Here is a 23,807-nt window from a genome sequence, read left to right as displayed (position 1 = left end):
TGTAGAGAACTTATTAATTTAATAAACATTAAGAAATGTGATGATAATATGTGACACTGAATCTAGCAATGACATTATGAAAATCAAAAATTTTCATTACTGTGTAAGCTTTAGGAAAAAATCTTGGGGAAAAAACTAAATTTTCTATTTCCACCCCAGTATCTTCTATTTGTTTTTTTCTCTTGTTTGAGTAACTTCTGCTTTATTTTGCACAGACACCATTTGTTAGCCTACACTTCCACCATTCTCCTGAAAAGCTCTCCTAAAGAACCAACTGGTCATGTGTTATTCTTCAATAGCAACATTTTAATAACTGATAACCCAGTTTTTTTTTAATTTTCTTCTCATGTGTCTTTGCTTTTAGAGGCAGAACTCCCTCATAAAATAAAATAAAGGTGATATTCTAAGTTACGAAACATTTAAAAACAAATTTTGTCTGGAAAAAGTCAAAGCATAGAGTCTGTAACATACTGAAACCACTGGACTTCTATCTATCCTGGACTTCTATCATGGCTCCAGTGGCCACTCTGGGTAAATGAAGGTTCTAGACTACTCAGTTTAAAAAGTATTTATACCTGAAATTTATATATATCATGTCAATTGTAATTAAAAAATAAAAAATGATTTAAAATAAAATTATGTCCTTTAACCTTTTTTTCCAAAATGACTATTGCAAATTTCAGTTACTCTATTCCATTTGACTGCATACATTTTTATGATATAATTTAAGAATTAATTGTACATAAAATTATTAGCGATTATCACTAATAATTACTATAGCAACTGGTAATTGTGATTATTACTGTAATCACTATACAACATGTGATTATCATTACAATCACATTAAAAGCCATGTGATTATTATGTACATTTCCTTCAAATAAAAAAATTAAATAACCAAATATAAATGGAATTAATTTTGACTTAAACATTATTAACAAAACCATCATGCATTGTGCAATGTTCTTTAATAATTTTCATATTGGGTCACACATATTACGTTGTGCTCTACTGAATCCATACTCAAATGGTTAAATTTTCCCAAAGAATGTATACAATTTACATTATATTTTTAAATTCAGTAATTTTTCATATAATAGAACTGCAATTTAGTTGATTCCCCCCATCACCTTTATCCCCTCTATGCCCTCTTGCAATGCTATTTAGTTTTAATGTAGTTTATGAAGCCTGGTTTGGACACAGGTTTGCACTTTTTGCCACTTACCTGTATTATTATCTGAGGTTATCATTAGATATTATGTAAACCTACAATCTTTTAAGGAAGTCATTTTTAAGAATTAATGATTCGAATCCATAAGGTAATTCTATTTTCTGTTAAACTCAACAGCTGTTACTGGAGCATTTGGAGTGCCTTGTGTCACGACACGAAAGGTCGCTAAGAATGACGGTGGTAAAACGGCAGGCCCAGTCCCCCTCGGGAGTTTCCAGTGAAGTGGAGGTTCTCAAGGCACTGAAATCTTTGTTTGAGCACCACAAGGCCTTGGATGAAAAGGTACAGTATTGTGAAAGGATTCTTACAATCTTACATGTCAACTTTACTTCAAAAAAGCTATATTTAAAAAAAACTTTACTAAAAGTAAAAACTATAGTGATGGCAAAAGATTTCAGCTTCCCTGTGCTTTTGCTGAGGATTGCAGCAACTGTGCTCTTTGTCTTCATCCATGACACTCCTGACTCCTGAACACTCAGTTCAGAGGAACACCTTTGAGTTATAAGAAATTTATTTTTTATAAATGCAACAGGATTACTGTGTGTATATTGGTAATATTCATCACCATGTGAATGTTTTTAATGTCACTGGATATATGGCTTCTCAAGTTAGACTTCTGTTATGGTACATTATGGTCCAACTCCCTATTGCCAGTTGAAATTTAATATTATCACTCAGCTTTTCTCTCTCTCTCTTTTTCATTTTCTCTTGCCCCACCTCTCTCTGAAATGCATGTATATAGATGCCAACATTAGAGACAACTAATTGGCAAGTAAGCATATCTTGAGGTATATATTATAACCATACAGTATTTATAGGTCTCTAATTTCATAGGTTTGAATATACATTTTAAGACTCTGAAGATAATAGCATAAGGTATTAGTAGAAAAACCTACTTTAGGTCTTTTTTAAAGTAGCCATAAATTTCTTTCAGCTGGTCCTCAGATAGATTCTACTGACATAAGCCAATATGATGATAATATTCTTTGCGGGTTAGTAAGGTTTATGACATAATTTCCATTTTGTAAATTTTAAAGAATGAACATTTAAAAATGAATAAAGCTTTAGGATTTTGTAAAGTGGAAATTGGGTCACTTCATTGTAAACTATCAGAAAAGTTCTGAGCATTAAAATCCACACTAGGGATTCTTACCCAGTTATATCTAGGTTTTGTCATGCAGGCACTCTTGCTCTATTTAATATTTATATACATATGTATTTTTATCATTGGTCTTTCAGATGTTCTTTGAGCTGGGGATTATGTGGAATATATACATAATAATAACTATAGTTCTGTTTTCCAGATAATTAGGAATAAATTATTTTATTTTTTATTTTAGCTCTGAGAGGTGACATTTTATGAATACTGAATAAATCAAAAATATATAATGATTCCTGATAAACATAATGTCAACAAATATTGCTTATCAAATCATCATTTAATATATTTAATGTTGTTTCATATTATTTCCCCTTTCTTATTACAAAAGTATATTGTTAAGAATCTGCAAGACTTTATAGAATATCTGTTATGTATCAGACTCCTTGGCAGATATTTGGCACAAAAAGATAAATAATATATTCTTCTTACAACTGAGGAGTTTAAAATTAGTACTGCAGATTCACATGTCAATAACAGGCACTACTAAGAAGATGTGTAAAATGTGATATGGAGTCACAGAAAGAATTGTGACTTATTCTGCTTGAGAAAGTGACAAGGAAGTCATGAATGTATTCATAGAGGGGGTAACATTTGATCTGGGTATTAAAAATGTGTCAGGGTTTTTTAAGCAGAGAAATAAAGATACTTTAAACACTGCAGCCAATATATAATATAACCCAGAGGTATATGAAGAACATGACCTGTTCAGAGAAAATTTAACATAACTTGAATGAAGGTACTTGAGAATGTGTGGTTTGGGATGCTCCCTGGAAGCACCCCACATCATTTAAGTGAGGAATACTTTTATGCAGGAATGAATAGAAAGCAAAAAACACCATTTAAGACAAATAACCTGATAGATGTACATACATTTAAGAAGAAAATGATTGTTGTACAACTTAGAATATAGAAATAATTTACTATCAGTACAGTGAACTCAACATAATTAAATGAAGTATTTTAAGCCATGGCCCCGGAAGCTGTAATATGATGTAATAACTCACCAGGTGTGTCTTGCATATTAGTAAGTTTAGGGACAACTGAACTAATTATCAACTAAGTAATGCTCAACAGCTTAAAGGAAAACTGTCATGACTTTGGTCTCTGAAATTGGACAGACATGCATAAGTGTCATCTCTAAGCATCTTCTTTTTTTGAGGAGAGAATAATAGCACCTACCTCAAAGAGTTGTCATGAGGATTAGGAATGATCTGACATGCAAAGCTCTTAGCTCATGCTCAGCATGTGTCAAATGCTCAGTGAATATTAAATGGATATTACTATTAACATGAGTACCAAGTTTCAGCATTTGACAAAACTTTACAACTATGTAAAGATATCATCACTGTTGACCTTCATGCTTGTTTTAAATAGTATTTCAGTCCTAATCGGTTTGGCTCAGTGGATAGAGTGCTGGCCCATGGACTGAAGGGTCCTGGGTTTGATTCTGGTCAAGGTCATGTACCTTGTTTGCAGGCTAGATCCCCAATAGGGGGCGTGCAGGAAGCTGGCTGATGTTTCTTTCTCACTGATGCTTCTATCTCTCTATCCCTCTCCCTTCCTTTCTCTAAAATAAGTAAAATATATTTAAAAAATAAATATTTCATTTAGTTATTGAGGAATTAATATGTGCCTAAGCACCTTCATAGACAATTTATCTAACTAAGCATAGCTCACAGCTTCTCATGGTGATAGGAATGTGTGAGGAAACAGACATAAAACAAGTAATTACAATAGTCTAATTTAATATAATTCTGGACATTATCTTAAAATATAGATAGAAGATCAAATGAATATGCAATTAACCATATCTTGAAAGCAAGAAACTGCCAACTTTATCATACAGCGTTTAGAACACCTGAAGAGCTAAATGCAGTATAAAAGCTTGAGCATGCTATGGACAATTAAATGACTGGCAGTCTTCATTGCTAATGTCCTTATTCATACATCCACTAAGTTCTAAGGTAGGATTATTACAATTAGCTAAGACCAACAGTAGTTTTGACATCACTCTCTAATATATTCACCAATTCTATAGGCTGGAGGAAGTGAGAAATATATATATGTGTTTTGTATTGACTATTTTTAAAAAATATATAGGAGATGTATGGCAACTATAGCAAAAATATCAAATATATATGCACTCCCCATTAATTTCTGTAATCTAATATAACAGTACCAAAACTGGGTTTGAACTTTTGCTATTTGAAGATTTCCTCACAATGGTGTTGTTACAAGATGGATAATTCCAAAATGAAATCCTGCCATGGCTTAATACTTATTTAAAATGTATGCTTATTCCACCAAAATTTCTTTTCATTCTGAAGCACATTTGTTGTATTTAGGGAATTATTTTATTTTAATTCACAGGGATACAATTTCTGTGGCTTTGAAACATCTTTTGGGAAGAAAAAAATTCCACATAATTATTTTTTTAGCATTATGAGGAATATAGATGTCACAAATGAAATTATATATCAAATATGCTATACATGCATAAAATATATATTTTGGGGGTTATACTATAGCTCTCTAAATAAGCAAGCAATATATCTTAACATAAAGACTATGCAGGAATTGATGAATTGAATATAGTCAAATAAAAAAAATTAATAAAGTTAAGCTTAGAGCCAAGGCTACAAATTGTGTACTCATATTTAGGGGGGGAAAAACACCAAATCCAATATGAAGAATTAAGGTAATTATGGCATCCTGCTGATGCTATTTTCAGAGCAGAGCAAAAAGGTGAAAGCCTTGTCAGATATACTATTTTTTTCCTATCAATGGAGTTTCACCTATGTGCACAAGGTAAAATGTTCGTGTTCTTTACTAGTAAACCCTGGACATGTTACCCTTTTGTCCTACCTATTGTTTCTTTACTAAGTTTAACATAGTAAATTATATACAGAGAACAATTTCATTTTAATATCCTATCTAATAATAGACAAACATGGTAATTAACAGTAGCTCCAACATGCTTCCCATTGGCTAATCATGGCGATATGCAAATTAACTGCCAACCAAGATGGCGTCCAGCAGCCAGGCAGCTGAAGTGAACAGGAGTCTTGCTTACTCCAGTGATGGAGGAAGCCAAGGTTCCCCGCCTGCCGCTGCCGGCCTCTGAGCTGCAACTCTAAGCAACTATGTTGCAATTATAGAACCTAAACAAACTCCAGAAACCTGCTTTCAGCCAGCCGGGCTTCAGCCAGCAGGACTGCAACAATGTTCCAATTATAGAACAAACCCAGATACCTGCTTTCAGCAGCCGAGGTCTCAGAGCTGCAGCAGGGCCTCAGAGCTAAAGCCAGCTCTCAGCTCCAGTGGCAGCCATAGAAGGTAAATAAATCCCAGAATTAAAAGAAAAAAAAGAGAGGTTGGGAGCTTCAGTTGCCCGCCAGTCTGAAAACAGCCCTCAGCCCCTCACCCAGACTGGCCAGGCACCCCAGTGGGGACCCCCACCCTGAAGCAACAAGATGGTGGCTAATTTGCATACTGAAGGCTGGCGGCAGCAGGAAAGGCTGTCCGCAGTTCGGGACCCTGCCGGGCGGGGAGCAGTGCTTGAGGCTTTCCGCGGTCCGGGACCCGGATCTGTGACCCTTCGTGGTGGGGCGGCAGCTCGCACAGAGGCGGATTGGCCGGGGTTGGGCAGGGCATGGCAGGACGCCTGGCTTCCGCCCAGCCCCAGTCACTCTGGGCAGGTAGCAGCACAGAGAGCCTCTGGACAGGGGAGGCAGGCTGGTGGAGGGCGGCCTGTACTCCCCACATGGAAGTGGTGACAGCTGTGAGCGCGCCAAGCGGAGCCTGCAGGCTGAGCTGAAGTAGCGCCTGCAGGCCATCAGCGCCCAGGAGTGGCTGTGCAAGATCCGCCTCCTGGCCCAGAAGGTGCAGGATCACAGGGACAGCCACCGTGGCGGGCCAGACTGACATCCTCCTGGCTGCACCATGAGGGTTTGCGGATCTGCAAAGCCAGAGGCCTCCAGTGTGCACATCCCCCCTGGTATGCGAACATCCCCCAGCACAATGTCACCCTCCCGCGCCTGCAATAGTTGCAAACCAAGGTGTGCACAAGTTCCCCCCCCCCCTCTACACCACACTTCCATCAACCCAGCATGCCTAACACCCCCACAGGATGTGCACACATCCCCTCTGATGCACTCACATCCTTTGGAGAGTGTCTGGGTGTTCTAGGTGCTGAGGGTGGGCGCCTGTGAGATGACAGTGAGAGGGCAGAGTGGTGATGCCCTGTTCCCACAAAGGCCAGTGCAGCTACAAGATCACCTCTGGGGGGTTAATGCAGGTGCTGAGGCAGGAGCAGGTGCAGACAGACACACCTGGTGGGCACGGGCAGCCCTCGCTGAGGTGCCCTTGGTCAGCGTTCAAGATCAAGAACCCAGAGGTGGAGAGGAATTCCGTCCTCTCAGTGAAACAGTGGGATAGTTGGGGCGACTGTAGAGGAGGAATGTGCACTTTGGGTGCCAGCACCCATGAGCGAAGGCTGCCCTGACTGAGCCTCGCTTGCTTGGGTCCTAGCGCACTCCTGTCAGGCAGCGGGTGACAGGACGTGCTTTTCCAAATTAATGAGAGAAAACGTTGATTCTCCTGCTGCCCACGAAGGTGGAAAGTGAAGTGGGGAGACATGTGGGGAGTGAGTGAGGTTCCCTGTTTGGGGGTTCCAAATCTGCTGTTAATTTCTTTCACCACTGACTAGAGATATACAGGGTGTCCCCCCAAAATGTATACACACTTTGAATACCTACTAATTCCAATGGTTTTAAGCATAAGAAAGAAACAACAATGGAGCTGTCATCTGTTAAAAGTGTGGGCACAAACAGGCAGTTGGACATTCCCTGAGAGGTCTCAGATTGGAGAGGGTGAAGGCCAGACTGAGGGCCCCCTCCCACCCCAGTGCACAAATTTCGTCCACTGGGCTACTAGTAAATGTGAATAAAAATTAACCTAATGTATTGATACTTATATCAACAGTGTTTACATTTAGAACATTAATTCAAAATATATTCAGAAATTATTTTTATTTTCTTGTAAAGACAGCTTCAGATTCATTACTTTGTGGCTAATATAATATCAAGCTTTTAATGCTGTTCTAAATTTATTGAGGGGTGATGCTGTTTCCTTAAAGGCTCAGTATAATGGGAATATAAATGTTTAACTTACAAGATAGCCTAGTTTCAGCCACTCTTATATGACTCAGGTGACTCTTTTAGAATCATTCCAATATTTTAATATATCTTTTAAAATATGGCACCTTAACCTCTTCATAGCAGTCTAAATGAGATCCAATCAATGTTACATATAGTGAAATCATTTACTTATATTTAACCATTGCTGTTCTCATCAACTGGGATTCCTAAACCTTTATCAGAATACGGTGGGGCCTTGACTTATGAGTGTCCCGACTAAGGAGTTTTTCGAAATATGAGCCGTCTCTCGGCTGATTTTTTGCTTTGAGTTGCGAGCTAAAATTCGGGTTACGAGCCACCTTCAGATACCCGACCGCTAGTTGGCTCAGCAAACATCACAGTGAACACCACAACATCAGCCCAGCACACATGTCTCACTCGTTCACTTTTTGATTTGACATACGAGTAATTTGAGTTACGAGCTCCATCACAGAACGAATTAAACTCATAAGTCAAGGCCCCACTGTACCCATATTTATAGTTGGTGTTTTAGGAAGTGGGCATAAAACTTTACAACCATCCTTGTTAAACATCAAGCACAGCTACTAAAACTCTTTATTCATATCAGCATTCCAGATATCAGCAGTCCTCCTATTTTCATGCCTTAGGGGTATTTGCTTCTTTGGCATCTTTCCAAGATGTTCATACAGAAGTATTCCCTAAGTCAGATAATCAAAGAGTTTCTTCCAAGTAGCTCTTGTTCAGTTATTAATCAGAATAAGTTTTATGCATTTTTTAAAAAAATATATTTTTACTGATTTCATAGAGGAAGGGGGAGGGAGAGATAGAAACATCAATGATGAGAGAAAATAATTGATTGGCTGCCTCCTGCACGCTCCCTACTAGGGGTTGAGCCTGCAACCCCAGCATGTGCCCTTGACTGGAATTGAACCCAGGACCCTTCAGTCCACAGGCTGATGCTCTATCCATTGAATCAAACCAGCATAAGTATTGTTATGAACAATTGGATATTCGTCTAACAGCACTGATACCTGGCAGTCCATCTAGTATGCCTAGATATCATGAAGTATCTGCATAATCATCTTTGTTATCAAATATTCATTTATGTATATGTACTAGAGGCCTGGTGCACAAAAATTTGTGCACTTGGGAGGGTCCCTCAGCCCGGCCTGTGCCCTCTTGCAGTCTGGGACCCCTCGGAGGATGTCCACCTGCTGGCTTAAGCCCACTCCCTGGGGGATTGGGACCAAGCTGGCAGTCAAACATCCCTCTGACAGCCCGGCAGCCCTCGGGAGATGTCCACTTGCCAGTGGGGAGCAGGCCTAAGCTGCAGTCTGACATCCTTAGTGCTGCTGAGGAGGCGGGAGAGGCTCCCACCACCACCGCTGTACTGGCAGCCGTCAGCCTGGCTTGTGGCTGAGCAGAGCTCCCCCTCTGGGAGCACACTGACCACCAGGGGCAGCTCCTTCATTGAGCATCTGCCCCCTCGTGGTCAGTGTGTGTCATAGTGACCAGTGATTCCCAGTCGCTCTGCTGTTAGGGTCAATGTGCATATTACCCTTTTATTATATAGGATAGATAGAGGCCTGGTGCATGGGTGGGGGCTGGCTGGTTTGCCCTGAAGGTTGTCCTAGATCAGGGTGGGGGTCCCACTGGAGTGCCTGGCCAGCCTGGGTGAGGGGCTAATGGCTGTTTTCAGGCTGGCCACAGCCCTTTCAGGGTAGGGGTCCTCGCTGGGGTGCCTGGCCAGCCTGAGTGAGGGGCTGAGGGCTGTTTGCAGGCTGGCCAAGCCCCCCAGCAGGGACCATCACCCCATGAGGGGGTGGCCATCCTGGGTTAGAGGCTGATGACTGTTTGCAGGCTGGCCACAGCACCCAGCCACCCAAGCTCCCAGTGGAGTCTGGCTGGAAGCAGGTATCTGGGATTTATTTAGCTTCTATAATTGAAAGTTTGTTGACTTTTGCGGAGGCCACAGCCTGCCAGGGCAGGCGGGAGGCTTGGCTTCCTCCATCGCTGGGACAACCAAGCCTCCTGCTTTCCCCAGGTCCATGGCTGACGGCCGCCATCTTGGTTGGGTTAATTTGCATATAGTTGCTCTGATTGGCTGATGGGTATGGCTTGGGCGTAGCGAAGGTATGGTAAATTAGCATCTTTGTCTTTTATTAGTGTAGATTAGCAATTTTCAGAGAATTTGAGCATAATGAAAATAACTAATATTAATCTCCACTCATATACTTATTCTTTATTACTCAAAATTATTTCAGGATTTAAGTACAGTCAGTCACCTGAATATATATCAGATAACATTATCCTATCTAATAAAGAGGGAATATGCTAATTGACCCCCACTCTGTCGCAAAGATGGTGGTGCCCACAGCCAATAAGGAGGGAATATGCTAATTGACTGCCCCACCCTCAAAGATGGCAGCACCCACAGCCACAAGATGGCAGCACTCATTCCCCTCAGCCCCACCACGGTGGCAAGCATGGCTGGGGGCAGGCCCGGCTGCTCCACGTGCCTGCTTCCGCAGTTCCCCAATCCCCTAGCACCCAGGGCCAGCTCAAAGCACAGGCAAGCCTCGGATGGTGGCTTCCCAGCCACCCAGGGCCAACCCAAGGCACAGGCAAGCCTCAGATGGTGGTTGCCCTACCACCAGGGCCACCTGAGGATCAGGTAACCAGGACCGGCTGAGGCTTGTGCTGCAGGCAGTGGCAGCAGCAGAGGTGTGATAGGGAGTCACCTTCCCCTGATCACCAGGTCATCTCCCACCCCTGAAGGCTCCCGGACTGTGAGAGGGGCAGGCCAGGCTGAGGGTCCCCCCCTCCAGTATATTAATTTTCATGCACCAGGCCTCTAGTACAGTATAAAAGTATATTGAGATTTTTAAAAATTTCAAATTAGATTTTAGATTTATAGGACACTAGTGCTTTTTGTTTGTTTGCTAATTGGAAAAGAATGCAACTTAAAAATTGTTGTTTATGGCCCTGACCAGTGTGGCTCAGTTGGTTGAGCATTGTCCCATGCCCTGAGAGCTTGGTGGTTCCATTCCCGGTCAGGGCATTTGCCTGGGTTGCTGCTTAATCCTCAGTGGGAGGTATGCAGGAGGCAGCTGTTGGATGTTTCTCTCTCATTGATGTTTCTCTTTCTCCCTCTTCTTTCCTCTCTCTCTAAAAAACATATTTTAAAATATAATTGTTTTGTATGTTTTTTATCTATTTCATATGTTATCTAACCCATATTCCTCATTAAATCTTACTAAACGTTTAAATTTGGCCTTCACTTACTATGAATCAGAATTGAGAACAAGATGGGTCAATCGCCAAACCCACAGGAAAATCTAGCCTCAAAACACTAAAAGGACTTAGTTACAAGGAAGTCTCTTTTGATACAGTGGCACTATGCGGTGACAATGTATTCATCATATTCCCCAAAAATTAGGACTATAAATAGTGGGAAAATAGCCAACCGTGACTATCTTTGTTAATGACGGATTAGCAGTTTAACTTGTATGGGATGTACATTACGGCACATTTTTGGTTTTTCTTCCAGGTAAGGGAGCGACTGAGGGTTTCTTTAGAAAGAGTCTCTGCACTGGAAGAAGAACTAGCTGCTGCTAATCAGGAGGTAACATACCAAACTTTCTCCTCTTCTGAGGTGCAATATCGCTAACATTATATCCCTTGTGTTTCATGTCACATTTATGAAAACTGTCACACAGAATAAATTACATTCTGTATCTGCCACTGAACAAGGCCTGTTGAAACTGGTTGCCAGTCATGTTTTCTCATTTCCTGTGATTCAGATCTGTCACTAAGAGATGAAAGGAGACTTAGGAAGAGCTAGTGACATGGGAACTAGTGAGATGGGGATTGAGAAAGACTGCAGTCAGAATGCCAGTCCTTCTGAGAAGCAAAACTTGGCTCCAAAATTGAAAAACATGGAAATTGTCTGTTAAACTTAGATAATGTTGCAAATGAAGTTAATTCCTTGGAGATATAAATATATTTCCCCTAGGGACCTTATTATTCTTATATTCTAAAAGACATTGTGCCCATGTTTAGTGGCATCATTGAATCCATTTCATTTTATCTAATTCATGACTTTAAGAAAGTGTTTTGTAATGATCTCAGATTTAAAGAGCTGTTTTTTCTTTTAATTTTTTTTAACTTTAGAGATATTTATTTATTTATTAATTTAAAATTTATCTTTATTGTTGAAAGTATTACAGAGCTTTTTTCTTTAGAAGATTTTACCTCTTTTGGTTATTAGTGCACAAATGAACTTGGAGTCATTAGACTATATAACAAATTTAAGCTGTGTATACCACAAAAATAGCCCTATCTCTCTTTCTTTTCTTCCTTCTCTCTTTCTCATCCACACACACACACACACACACACACACACACACACACACACACTTTATTAATGAGGATATTTTTTCCCAGAACTTTATTCTTATACTGTAAATATTGTTATTACTAGTAGTGGACATAATAGAATAATTCAACAACTATTGAATTATTTAATAAATCAGTAAAGAAGTGGGAGGTTAATGTAATTAATTATGTATTATCAAGCGATTTATAAGAAAATAATATTCACATTTACACTGCACACACAAATTCACACATTTTCAAATCAGACTAAAAATCTTATCCAATACAAACTCCCTGCTCTTTAAAATAAGCTGAGGCAAATGAGTAAGTTTACATATGCTTTTGTTTATTCCAGGTTTAACAATTTAAATCAGAAGTAATGGACTTTTAATTACAGGAAGAATGAGTTCCATGGGAATTAAAGGCTAGCAGTGTTAAAAAGCATAAATGGTGGGGAAAAAAAAACAGTTTAAAATATATAAAGCAAAAGCTTTTTGGCAACCAGATAGCTTAACAAACTGGATGGAGAAAAGAACTCCTAAAATAATGGGTAATAACAAGAACTCAGTCCTTTCAGGAGAGAGAATATGTAAATTATCTGCAAAGTGAGTGTGTTAATTCCTAGAGTATGTAGTAAGAAAATGTTAACTGTGTCTATTTTGTCATTGCTATTTTTGATTTTCGTTTATGTTCATCTTGGGCAAATCAAAATATTTTATTAATAAGGGTAAACAATCAAAAGGTTTGGTGACTACTGATTTGAAAGTCTTGCTTAATATGACAGTGGTAAAGTTTCTATTTGTCATAAACAAAGGTGTAGTAGGACCACTTGGCTGAAGTATTTACGCTGAAATAAAAATGTTCTATACATTCCAGTGAGGCTCTGAAACTTGGCTCCAGAAATGGCAACTGAAGAGTCCAGTTACGTAGAGAAACAGCAGTAGTGGAGAAAAGAGTTTGTTGTCTTTAACACAGTTTTAGCCCTCAAATATTGTTATTGTCTCTTGTAGGCTGAATGGTACATTTGATTGCTTATACTAGTACATAGATTCATTAATTTTAAATCATTAGAATTACTCTCAAAATACTGTAGTTTTTCTGAATGCTTTTGTTTTGTTTTAAATTATTTATATAAATAAGAGGAAAGTAATTGTGTACTCATTATAAACTTTAATATATTTTGTTGTTGTTGCTTGTAATAAATTTCCATGAGGCTTAATCTGAGTTAAGGAATGCAAAGATCCATTAAAAAAGGTAAAAAATAAAGGTATCTTAGTTCTCACAATAAATAGTTTATAAATAACTAGTGGCCTGGTGCACGAAATTTGTGCATGGGGGGGGGGGCTGTCCCTCAGCCCGGCCTGCACCCTCTCCAATCTGGGACCCCTTGGAGGATGTCTGACTGCTGGTTTAGGCCCAATCCCTGCGGTCTCACAATCCGGGACTGCTGGCTCCTAACTGCTCGCCTGCCTGCCTGCCTGATTGACCCCTAACTGCTCCCTGCCAGCCCGATTGCCCACAACTGCCCTCCCCTGCCGCGACCCGCCTCCTCCGCACCATGCAGAGCTGCGGGACCCCCCAGGCCTCACCACGTGGAGCAGCTGCCGGGCCCCACCTCCACTGTGCATGTGGCCATCTTTGTGGTGGCCATCTTGTGGTGGCCATCTTGTGATGAAGTTGCACGTGAGGGCCACCTAGGCTTTTATTAGTATAGATTAGTGATTTTTAAAGAAAGAACATAAGAAGAAGTCAACTTTTCTTTACAATGCTATTTATATTTCACAATGAAATACTAAAAAAAAATCAGAAAACACAGCTTGACTTGTTTCTCTATAGTAACAGCAACTAGTACAATAAATTTTTATAAGTATTCATTGTTTATTGATGATGATACATTTAGAAAACTGACAAAAGTCAGTTTAGAAAAATTCATGCTAATGGCAGCTTTAGAAAGGGGAACTAGATAGTCTGGGTATTAGAGAAAGTAATTGAAGAAGGTACTTTAGAAAATAAAGAGAAAATTTTTATTTCAAAAAAGAAGAACTTAAGAGCACATTCTTAAGAGTCAAATAAAAATATGTAAGATAGAAGAAAAACAATCAGTTATTAGAACAAAATTTCTGCAAATGACTGGTGGTTGGGGAACATTTCATTTGATGCTTTAGATTTTAAACTAAAACTATGATGTAGTTAGTATTCCTTATAATTCCTTTTCTTTCTTTTTTTTTTTTTACCTAGCATGAATCTGTTCACATTCTACCGTTTTTTAAATTTTTACTGTTGAAAGTATCACATATGTCCCCGTTTTTCCCCATTTACCTTTTCTAGCTTCCCCTGCTCCTTGCAGCAGTTCTTCACCACCCTATTGTCTATGTCCATGAGTTATGCATACAAGTTCTTTGGTTGATCAATTCTCACCCACCCACCTTTCCTATGAGATTCCATATTCTGTTCCATGCTTCTATGTCAGGGCACATCATAACGACTGGTTGTTCCGCCATTTGGTCGAATTGCATATTAGCCTTTTATTATATAGGATTTCTGTCTACTCATCCCCTATCACTTTCTGCTATATAATTCTTCACAGTTAAACCTATTAAGCAAAATTCAATCATAATGATTATGTTTCATAACATATTCCAATATGTAATATATATGTATACATAATGTGTGCCATATTAATATATTAATAACATAATGATATAGTATACTATATTAATATATAATGACATATATTACATAGACCTTTAATATACCATCGAGAACCTCTGCAATGGTCCTAACCTTTAAATCCAGCTCTAACTTTCACTACCCCTACTGCCTCTACTAAGGTCTTGTTCAATCATTGTATTCATTGTTTCTGAAAGCAGTCCACATTTTTCCTGCCTCTAAATCGTATGCTAATGTCTCTCTTGGAATGCCTCCACAACTCCACTTCACCCACTGAAATTATAGTTCCCCATTGAAACTCAAGTTCAGACATCATCACAATTTTGATGAAATATTTTATGGTTTCTTGCCAACAGCCATTGCTCTTTAGTTTAAATTGCTAAAGCTTATTGCTTCAGCACTTATTATGACCACTCACCAAGCATTAAGGTTAATTATATGCCTGCATAATCCAGGTTGTTAGTTCCCTGAGAAAATGGACTGCATCTTTCTCATTTTTATTTGTTTCACTCAGTACAATGATACGAATCTCGTGATCAATATATATTTGTCAAATTTCATTATATAGAGTTTGTGGTAACCAGTGTTTTCACATTATTCCTTAACTATTTCATTAATAGAGAGTTTGAATAAGTTTAAGCATGCTCAATAAACACCAATGCATTGGTCTTATACATCAAATTAGTAAGATGTTTCTTCTTTCAAAATATAATTAATGAGCAACTACCATATGCAGAAAATCCAAGGAGTCTCTGACAATCAGGAATAGGAAAAAATAAAATAAGTAAAAAATTATGGAAATTTTCATGTAATTTGCCATCAAGTGATAGCAATGCACATATAAACATATTGATAAAATGTAATTTGGTGCAAAATTAGAAGTCCAGAAGAGCAGAGAAGAGAAGGGTATTTATTCTGATTATAGAAGCCTCACCTATGAAGAAAGACTAAGATTTAGCTTCAAAACTGATAGAAAACATTTCAGGCTGAGCAGCCAGTATAATAAAGAGAACCTGAAATTGGTTGCTTCTATAATAATATATAATGTGTTAGTAAGAATCAAGTTGTGAAAATATGTAGAAGTGGAGGGTGGAGAGACTGATCAGACTCAGATTTTAGAGAACCCTGAATGACATGATCAAAATTTGAAATTCATACTTTATAAAATGAGAAAGTACTTAAGGCATAGTTTTGATTTGATTTGTTTTTGTTTTTTAAAAAGAATATCATTAAAAGGATGTGATGTGTGTGTGTGTGTGTGTGTGTGTGTGTGTAAGTTTTAGCTTAGAACTGGAGAGTTGACATAATCTGATATAACTTGTTGATGTAATGATCTGATATGTGATTTTGATCATAACATTTCAATTCAGCAAACATTTGATTGGCATATTCTGTTAATCAGGCAGTATGTTCACTACTTGGGATCAAAATATATAATAATAAAATGCAAATATTAATAAAGCAATCATTCTTCTTTTCAGTGTGGGAGATAGACATGATAAAAAGTAATTATAATGGTGAGTTATTTAATGAGCAGAGTTTCAGGTTGGGAAGATGAGAAAAGTTATGAAGATGGATTGTGGTGATGGTTGCATAACAATGTGAATGTCCATAACACCACTGAACTGTACACTTAAAATGGTTAAAATATTAAATTTTATGTTATGTATACTTTACCACAAAAAATGTAATTATAATACAGTATGACTAATGTGAAACTTAAAGTAAGTGCAAGGTTTAATAAGTACAAAGTCTACTTTCTTTTTTTAATATTACAAAAGAGAGTAGTTAATTGTATGGGCATGGATGAAGAAAAGCAGAAGGTGTTAAAAAAAAAGTCTTCCTAGAGAAATCATGCCATTTGCAAGAGCATGAATGAATCTTGAGGACCTGATATTGAGTGAAATAAGTCAGACGAAGAAAGACAAATACTGTCCGACCTTACTTTCATGTAGAATGTCAAACCCATATTAACAGAGTAGATTAGCAGTTTCCAGGGACTGAGGGGTTGAGGGAAATTGGGAGCCTTTGGCCTAAGGATACAAGCTTTCTCTTACAAGATGAATAAGATTAGGATATCTAATGTATAGTATGGTGACTAGAGTCACCAATACTATATTGCATGCTTAAAATTTGCTGAGAGCAGAGCTTTAATGTTCTCATCACCAAAAAAAAAGGTGACTATATGAGATAATAGCTGTGTTATCTAACCTTTTTGTGATAATCATTTCTAAATACATACATATATCAAATCATCACATTTTGCACCTTAAGCTTACACAATGGTATTTGTTAATTACATCTCAATAGAGCTGGAAAAATATTTTTAAAAAGTATTCCTACAGAAAAAAAGTTACCTTCAATTTGAAGGGTGACTATAAAGCACTTACCAAATGGACTGGGAGGAAGAGAAAGCCGGCAGGGGAGGGAAGGGGAAGAAGCTGTAGTGACTGGCAGATCTGAGTTAGGGATGGCTGGACCGGGCTTCCTCCTGTAGAAAATGGTGAGCCAACAAAGAGTTTCTAAGGAGGGAAAAGATATGATCATATTTTTAATTTTTCAGAGCAATTGTACCTACAAAAATTAAAGGTAAAAATATATATGATAGTAAATGTACTGTGTTTATAGTTCAGATTATTTGAAAGAAAAAAAATCTTGAAAGAAATGAGGGGCTAGTGTGAGAAAATACTGAACTGTGTACAACAGAAGTATTACACCTGTCTGTCATTTCTTATGTCTTTTTAGTGCTGGAAAATATAGCTATAGATGAAAGAAAGCAATATTGAAATGAATATATATATAATCAAAATTTGCTTTTATTTTTTGCCTCTTTGAATAGCCCACACAGGCTGATTGTATTTTTGTTACCGCTTAAAATTGGAAGCTACAACAAAGTAAAATCAAAGCAAGTGAAAAGAGAAATAAATAGATTACATTCTAAGAATATGTATTCTCCTTTAGAAGTCTGTATCACATGATCTCGCTCATATATGGAATCTAATGAACAACATAAACTGATGAACAAAAATACACCCAGAGACATAAAAACATTGAACAGACTGTCAAACCTCAGAGGGAAGGCAGGGTAGGATATGGGGAGTGGGACGTGGGGGAAAGATCAACCAATGAACTCATAGGCGCATATGCATAACCCATAGATAGACAATAGGGTGGTAAAGGCTTGAGGGGGCAGAGAGAGAGGACAATGGTTGAAAAAGGGACATATGTAATACTTTCATTAATAAAAATTTATTTAAAAAATAAAGAACTTTCATGGGCAAATAAAGTACTATTTACATTCAGAAAAATATTGGATCAGGATAGTTGGAGGAGGTTGAGTCAACAAGCATGTTTGAGAGGTTAATAAAGCCATGGATGGGGCATGGCTATTGCTTTAAATACATCTCACCATTTAATGATCACAGCAATCCTTTGAGTTGGCTTAAAAACAAGTATCCTGTTGAATTTATGGAAAGGAATGGAAAAGGTGAATAAATATGAGAAAAAAGTGGAACTTACCTTAAAAAGCCAATAAGAAGCTGGGAAAGAGAGATGAAAGCTGGAAACTCAAGTGATTCAGTCTTTGAAGCAAATAAACATAGTGATAGAGGTACAGAGATAGAGGGATGGAGGGATGGAAGAAGGAAGGGAGAGAGAGAGAAATAAAAGAGAGAGTTTTATGTGTAGGTATTGGAGGTGATCAACAGTGTCAAAAGTTTCATGAAGGCATATAAGATTATGTCTAATACTAGGGGCCCGGTGCACGAAATTCGTGCACTGGGTGTGGTGGGGGGGGAGTGTCCCTCAGCCCAGCCTGCCCTCTCTCACATACTGGGAGCCCTCAGGCGTTGACCCCCATCACCCTCCAATTGCAGGATCGGCCCCTTGCCCAGGCCTGACGCCTCTGACAGAGGCGTCAGGCCTGGGCAGGGGACCCTCATTTCCCCCCATCACTGGTTCTGCCCCCAGCCCAGGCCTGATGCCTCGGCCAGAGGCGTAGACCCCCATCACCCTCCGATCGCCTGATCGGCCCCTTTCCCAGGCCTGACGCCTCCGCCAGAGGAGTCAGGCTTGGACAGGAGACCCCCATCTCCCCCCGATCACTGGCTCAGGCCTCCGCCCAGGCCTGAGGCCTCTGGCCCAGGAATCATGCCTGGGCAGGGGACCCCCATCTCCCTCTGATTGCTTGCTCCACCCCCCGCCCAAGCCTGACGCCTCTGACCCAGGCTTCAGGCCTGGGCAAGGGGACCATCATATCCCCCCAGTCCCCGGCTCAGCCCCCCACCCAGGCCTGATGCCTTGGCCAGAGGAGTTGACCCTCATCACCCTCCGATCACCAATCACCGGATCGGCCCCTTGACCAGGCCTGAGGCCTCTGGCAGAGGTGTCAGGCCTGGGCAGGGGACCCCCAGCTCCCTGCGGTTGCAGGCTCCGCCCCTGCCCAGGCCTAACGCCTCTGGCTGAGGAGTCCGGCTCGGGCAGCGGGGACCCGCAGCTGCAGCGGCTCCGCGATCGTGGGCTCCGCTTTAGGCCCAGGCAAGGGACCCCTAGCTCCCGGGACTGCCAGCTTCGACCGTGTCCAGCTCCTATCGCTGGCTCCACCCCTACTTCCTGCTATCACTGGCCAGGGCGGCAAAGGCGCCTGATTCTCCGATCATGGCTGGGGGGCAGGGCAAAGGCAGCCCCAGGGCCGCCTTTGCCCTGCCCCCCAGCTCTTAGCTCCCCCCTGGGTTTCTGATCACTGTCAGTGGCAGGGGGCTTCTTCCTGCTTTCCCTTTCGCCTCCCTGCATTGTGCCTACATATGCAAATTAGCCGCCATCTTGTTGGCAGTTAACTGCCAATCTTAGTTGGCAGTTAACTGCCAATCATAGTTGGCAGTTAATTTGCATATAGCCCTGATTAGCCAATGAAAAGGGTAGCGTCGTACGCCAATTACCATTTTTCTCTTTTATTAGTGTTGATGAGGTGATTAGACGTACCATTAGAAGGTCACTAGAAATGCTTGCAAAGAAAGTTTTAATAACTGTAATGCAAGGAGAATAGCTCTGATAAAAGGAAATTGAGTCAGAAATTTTAAAATGTGAGATGCTAATACTCTTTTGAGAAGTTTTCAATACAGAAAAGTGGAAAGTAAAACCTGAATATGAAAGCAATAATAAGAGATAGCCTACTGAAAATGCTTATAGCCAATAGAAAGAAAAGATGGAAGACACAAAGGGGAGGGATTATTAATGGACAACACAATAGAGGATAAGCATGATTTCAAAACCAGTAACAAGTAGCAGAACTACTTCCTCTGAGAAATGGGGGACAGAGAAGGGGATGTGAAAACTCATTAAGTTTCCACAACACTTACTCAATCTATTAGAATTCTATCTCAGCATTTCCTTGTCTAAATCTATGAAGTTGTGTTATCATATCTAATAAAAGAGAAACATTGCTGAAACCGGTTTGGCTCAGTGGATAGAGCGTCGGCCTGTGGACTGAAAGGTCCCAGGTTCAATTCCGGTCAAGGGCATGTACCTGGGTTGCGGGCATATCCCCAGTGGGAGATGTGCGGGAGGCAGCTGATCGATGTTTCTCTCTCATCGATGTTTCTAACTCTCTATCTCTCTCCCTTCCTCTCTGTAAAAAAAAAAAAATCAATAAAAAATATATATTTAAAAAAAATTATGAACAACAAAGTGACAACAAATACATGTCTATCAACAAGTGAATCTAAAAATTAAGTTAATAAAAAAATCTGATGAACATTATAACCTGGTGAATATAATAGAAGCAGGGGCATAGAAAAGGAGTGGACTTACAATTCTTGGGGGGAAGGAGGTGTGAGGGGTGTGGGAAGAGATTGGACAAAAATCTTACATCTATGGATGAGGACAGTGGTGTGGGGTAAGGGCATGGAGTGGGGTGGGAACCAGGTGGAGGGGAGCTATGGGGGGAAAAAGAGGAACATCTGTAATAATCTGAACAATAAAGATTTATTTAAAGAAAAGTAAAAACAAAAATACTGAAGACATGAAAAAATTTATAAAAATGTATATAAAGGTAATATTTCAATATTATATTTATACTTAGTAGAAACAATAATCATTTAGTGAACATTTAGTAAAACAGCATTAATCACTAGCACTTATAAGTTACTGAAAGCATAAGAGCCTCTCTTTTAAGTGTTTTATACTTTTTATTTAATTTTATCTTCACATTATTAACCTTTGAGGTTGGTGTTACAAATGTCAGCATTGATAGAGGGAGAGAGAGGGGGTGGGGAAGGAACCTGAGGCATATAGAGGAAAAATAACTTAAGTCCACACTGTCAAAAAGTAGTGGAACCAGAATTCTACTTCATAGTTCATGTTGTTAGTCAGTGCTCTATATTATCTACTGGGCAGTACTAAGCACTGTTTGGAGCCTTGAGTACATATAGGTAACCAAGTCAGAAACAACCAAAGACCTTGTATGCATATATGTATAACCCATGGACACAGACAATAGGATGGTGAGGGCCTGGGGCAGGGGACCAGAGCAGGCTAGAAAAGGTCAATGGGAAAATGGGGGACATATGTAATACTTTCAATAGTAAAGGTTAAAGAAGAAAAAGAAAGAACCCAGCTCTCAAAAAACTTATATTAGAAACATAAATTTAAAAATAATTTTAAATAGTGATAGTCTGTGAAAAAATTTACAAAACTATGGGTAGAGTATTGAAAATGTTACCCACACTTATTTTTAAAACTAGAGGCCCAGTGCATGAATTCATGCACGGGTCCCTCAGCCTGGCCAGCGATCAGGGCTGATCGGGGCCAACCCCACCAGGGGGAGGGCCCATGGGAGGTTGGCCAGCCAGCCCTGCCCCCGATGGGGGCCTGTCGAGGGGTCGGGCTGGCCCCTCCCACAGGAGGTTGGCTGGCCAGTGGGAGGGGCCGTGGGAGGGAGCTGGCTGGCCGGGGGTGAGGAGCTGCAGAAGGATGGCCAGCCAGGGTGGGGAGGGGCCTTGGGAGGTTGACTGTGGGAGCGCACTGACTATCAGGGGGCAGCTCCTGCGTTGAGCATCTGCCCCCTGGTGGTCAGTGCACGTCATAGAGACTGGCTGACCAATTGTTCCAGTTGTTCCAGTTGTTCAGTCATAATGGTCACTTAAGCTTTTATATATGTATATAGATATAGATATAGATTAGACATAGGTATAGATAGATATAGACATAAATTTAGATATAGATATATAGATATAGATATAGATATAGATATAGATATAGATATAGATATAGATATAGATATTTTTGTGTTCTCTTAGTTCTTATTTTTATAATATGATTAATTTCATCATGTCATCCAAAATATTCCTTTTTTAGACACAAGTATACCAAATCATATATGAAAAACACATTCACTCAGTTAAGTATTACAGTTCCATAGATAAGTTATCCAATGTTTTTACTGATTTAAATGAAATTAGAAATAATGTGTTCAAGTGAATAGAGAGCATAAATCTAAAAATCAGGAGTAAGAGTTATAGTTCTGACTTTCACTGGGTTCATTTGAACAGGTTTTTTTGTTTGTTTTTTTTAAGGATGCACATGACCTACTACATGAGGGATCTGAAAACTTTTCTCTGAAGGGCTAATAAATATTTTAGGCTCAGTGGCCATATGGTCTCTATCAAGACTACTCTGCCATTGTAGAGTGAAAGCAATCATAGACAATTATGTAAAAAGTGAGCCTGGCCATGTTCCAATAAAAATGAATTTGTGGACACTGGAAATGAAACTTCTTATAATTTTTATGTGTCACAGAGTATTCGCCTTCTTTGGATTATTTTTAACCGTTCAAAAACGCACAATCATTTTTAGCTTGCAGGCCTGACAAAAATAGGAGCCTGAAGCAGATCACCCCTGCACTCAGTGATCACACAGGTCATGTCCTAGAGGCCAAATCTGTCACAGGCCATCAGCAGCCTTTCACCGGGCTGCTGCCTCTGCCTCCAGTGAAGGGACATGAGAAAAACTGCGCTTGAAGAATTCATGTGTTAGTCCTCAGACAAAACTAAACGGTATATAAGGGTCCCCTGGAAGCATATTAAAATTTAGATTCATTAAATGGGTTTTGTACTTTTAACAAGTACCATAGGTGATTTTGATGAAAGCGACTTTGAACTGCTGATAAGAACCTTCATCTAAATAAGACATAAACAGAGAGCATATAACCCGTAAACAGGAGATTACAAAGCAGTGAGATAAGGATCATAACAGAAATAAGAAGGAGCAAAAGAATACATCATTTTCTATGAACAGTAAGGAGTAGTTAGGAGTTAGTGTAGACAAGTGGGTAGAAGTTCCAAGTATAAAACCTTCATTCTATATAGAATACTTATTGGGTGCTGTGAATATATTCTGCCCTGGCTGAGAAAAGAAGGCTGAGGACAAGAAGGGAAAGGAGCTATCACACAGCGGACCAGAGCTGTGATCTCCAGCCGGGGGGATTTTATTGCTCTCCAGTGGTTCTGCCATTTGCTAGCTCTGTGACTATAGGCAATTTCCTGACACCCTCTCTGCCTCAATTAGCTCCATTCTAATAATAGAACTTATCTTGTGAGGTTGTTGTGAGATTTAAATGAGTTTTTACATGCCAAATATTTAAAACTGCGCTTAGCAGAGAATAAATGTTACTGCTATTGAAGTTGAAGCTGATCTTTTTAGCCATGTTACTGTCCAACTCATTTTAAAGGTGATTGAACTGGCAGGTGAAAGGTGCAATGTGTGTCCTATGTTGGGGACTAATGACGTGGAAATTCGTTTTATCATTCATTCATTTTCTGTAAGCTTCATTTTCTTTAGCCATAAAAATAAAGTATAAAGACCACATAAGTTCTGTTCCCTTTACAAGCTGACATTTTTTTTCATATGTTCACATTTAAAAATCACATAAAAATAAAATTGAAATGCACCCAAAAGAATACAACATATGATTAATTCCATTAAAGCCCAAGCAAATGGATTACTTTTAAAAGAATTGTTCAGAATAATGGGTTTACTGTGCTTCTTTTGTTATTTCTAAGGAATGCACTAAATGGGTAAATTCTTTTTATTGCCTTGGCTTGCTGTTTTATACGCAGGAATGACTAATGGATATTGTTTCCACCTCCTGTATTTTCTAAAGTACAATTCAAGCACTTTGAAATCCTTTTCCCCCTCTTAAGACTCTTTCCTT

General features: G+C 39.4%; 1 protein-coding gene across 7 annotated transcripts in view; it reads left to right on the top strand.

Annotated features, from left to right (window-relative positions):
- PPFIA2 (PTPRF interacting protein alpha 2) overlaps positions 1 to 23,807 on the top strand; it is a 462,495-nt gene that overhangs the window by 304,478 nt on the left and 134,210 nt on the right. For all 7 annotated transcript variants that reach the window (XM_059683716.1, XM_059683713.1, XM_059683711.1 and 4 more), the window contains 2 exons: positions 1,349 to 1,513; positions 11,103 to 11,177. In XM_059683716.1, the coding sequence (XP_059539699.1) occupies positions 1,349 to 1,513; positions 11,103 to 11,177 (240 nt within the window). The remainder of the gene's footprint in view (positions 1 to 1,348; positions 1,514 to 11,102; positions 11,178 to 23,807) is intronic.

The sequence above is a fragment of the Myotis daubentonii genome, chromosome 2, assembly GCF_963259705.1.
Source record: "Myotis daubentonii chromosome 2, mMyoDau2.1, whole genome shotgun sequence".
Lineage (NCBI taxonomy): Eukaryota > Metazoa > Chordata > Mammalia > Chiroptera > Vespertilionidae > Myotis > Myotis daubentonii.
Note: the sequence above shows the minus strand (reverse complement) of the source record. Positions and strands in the feature narration are given on the sequence as shown.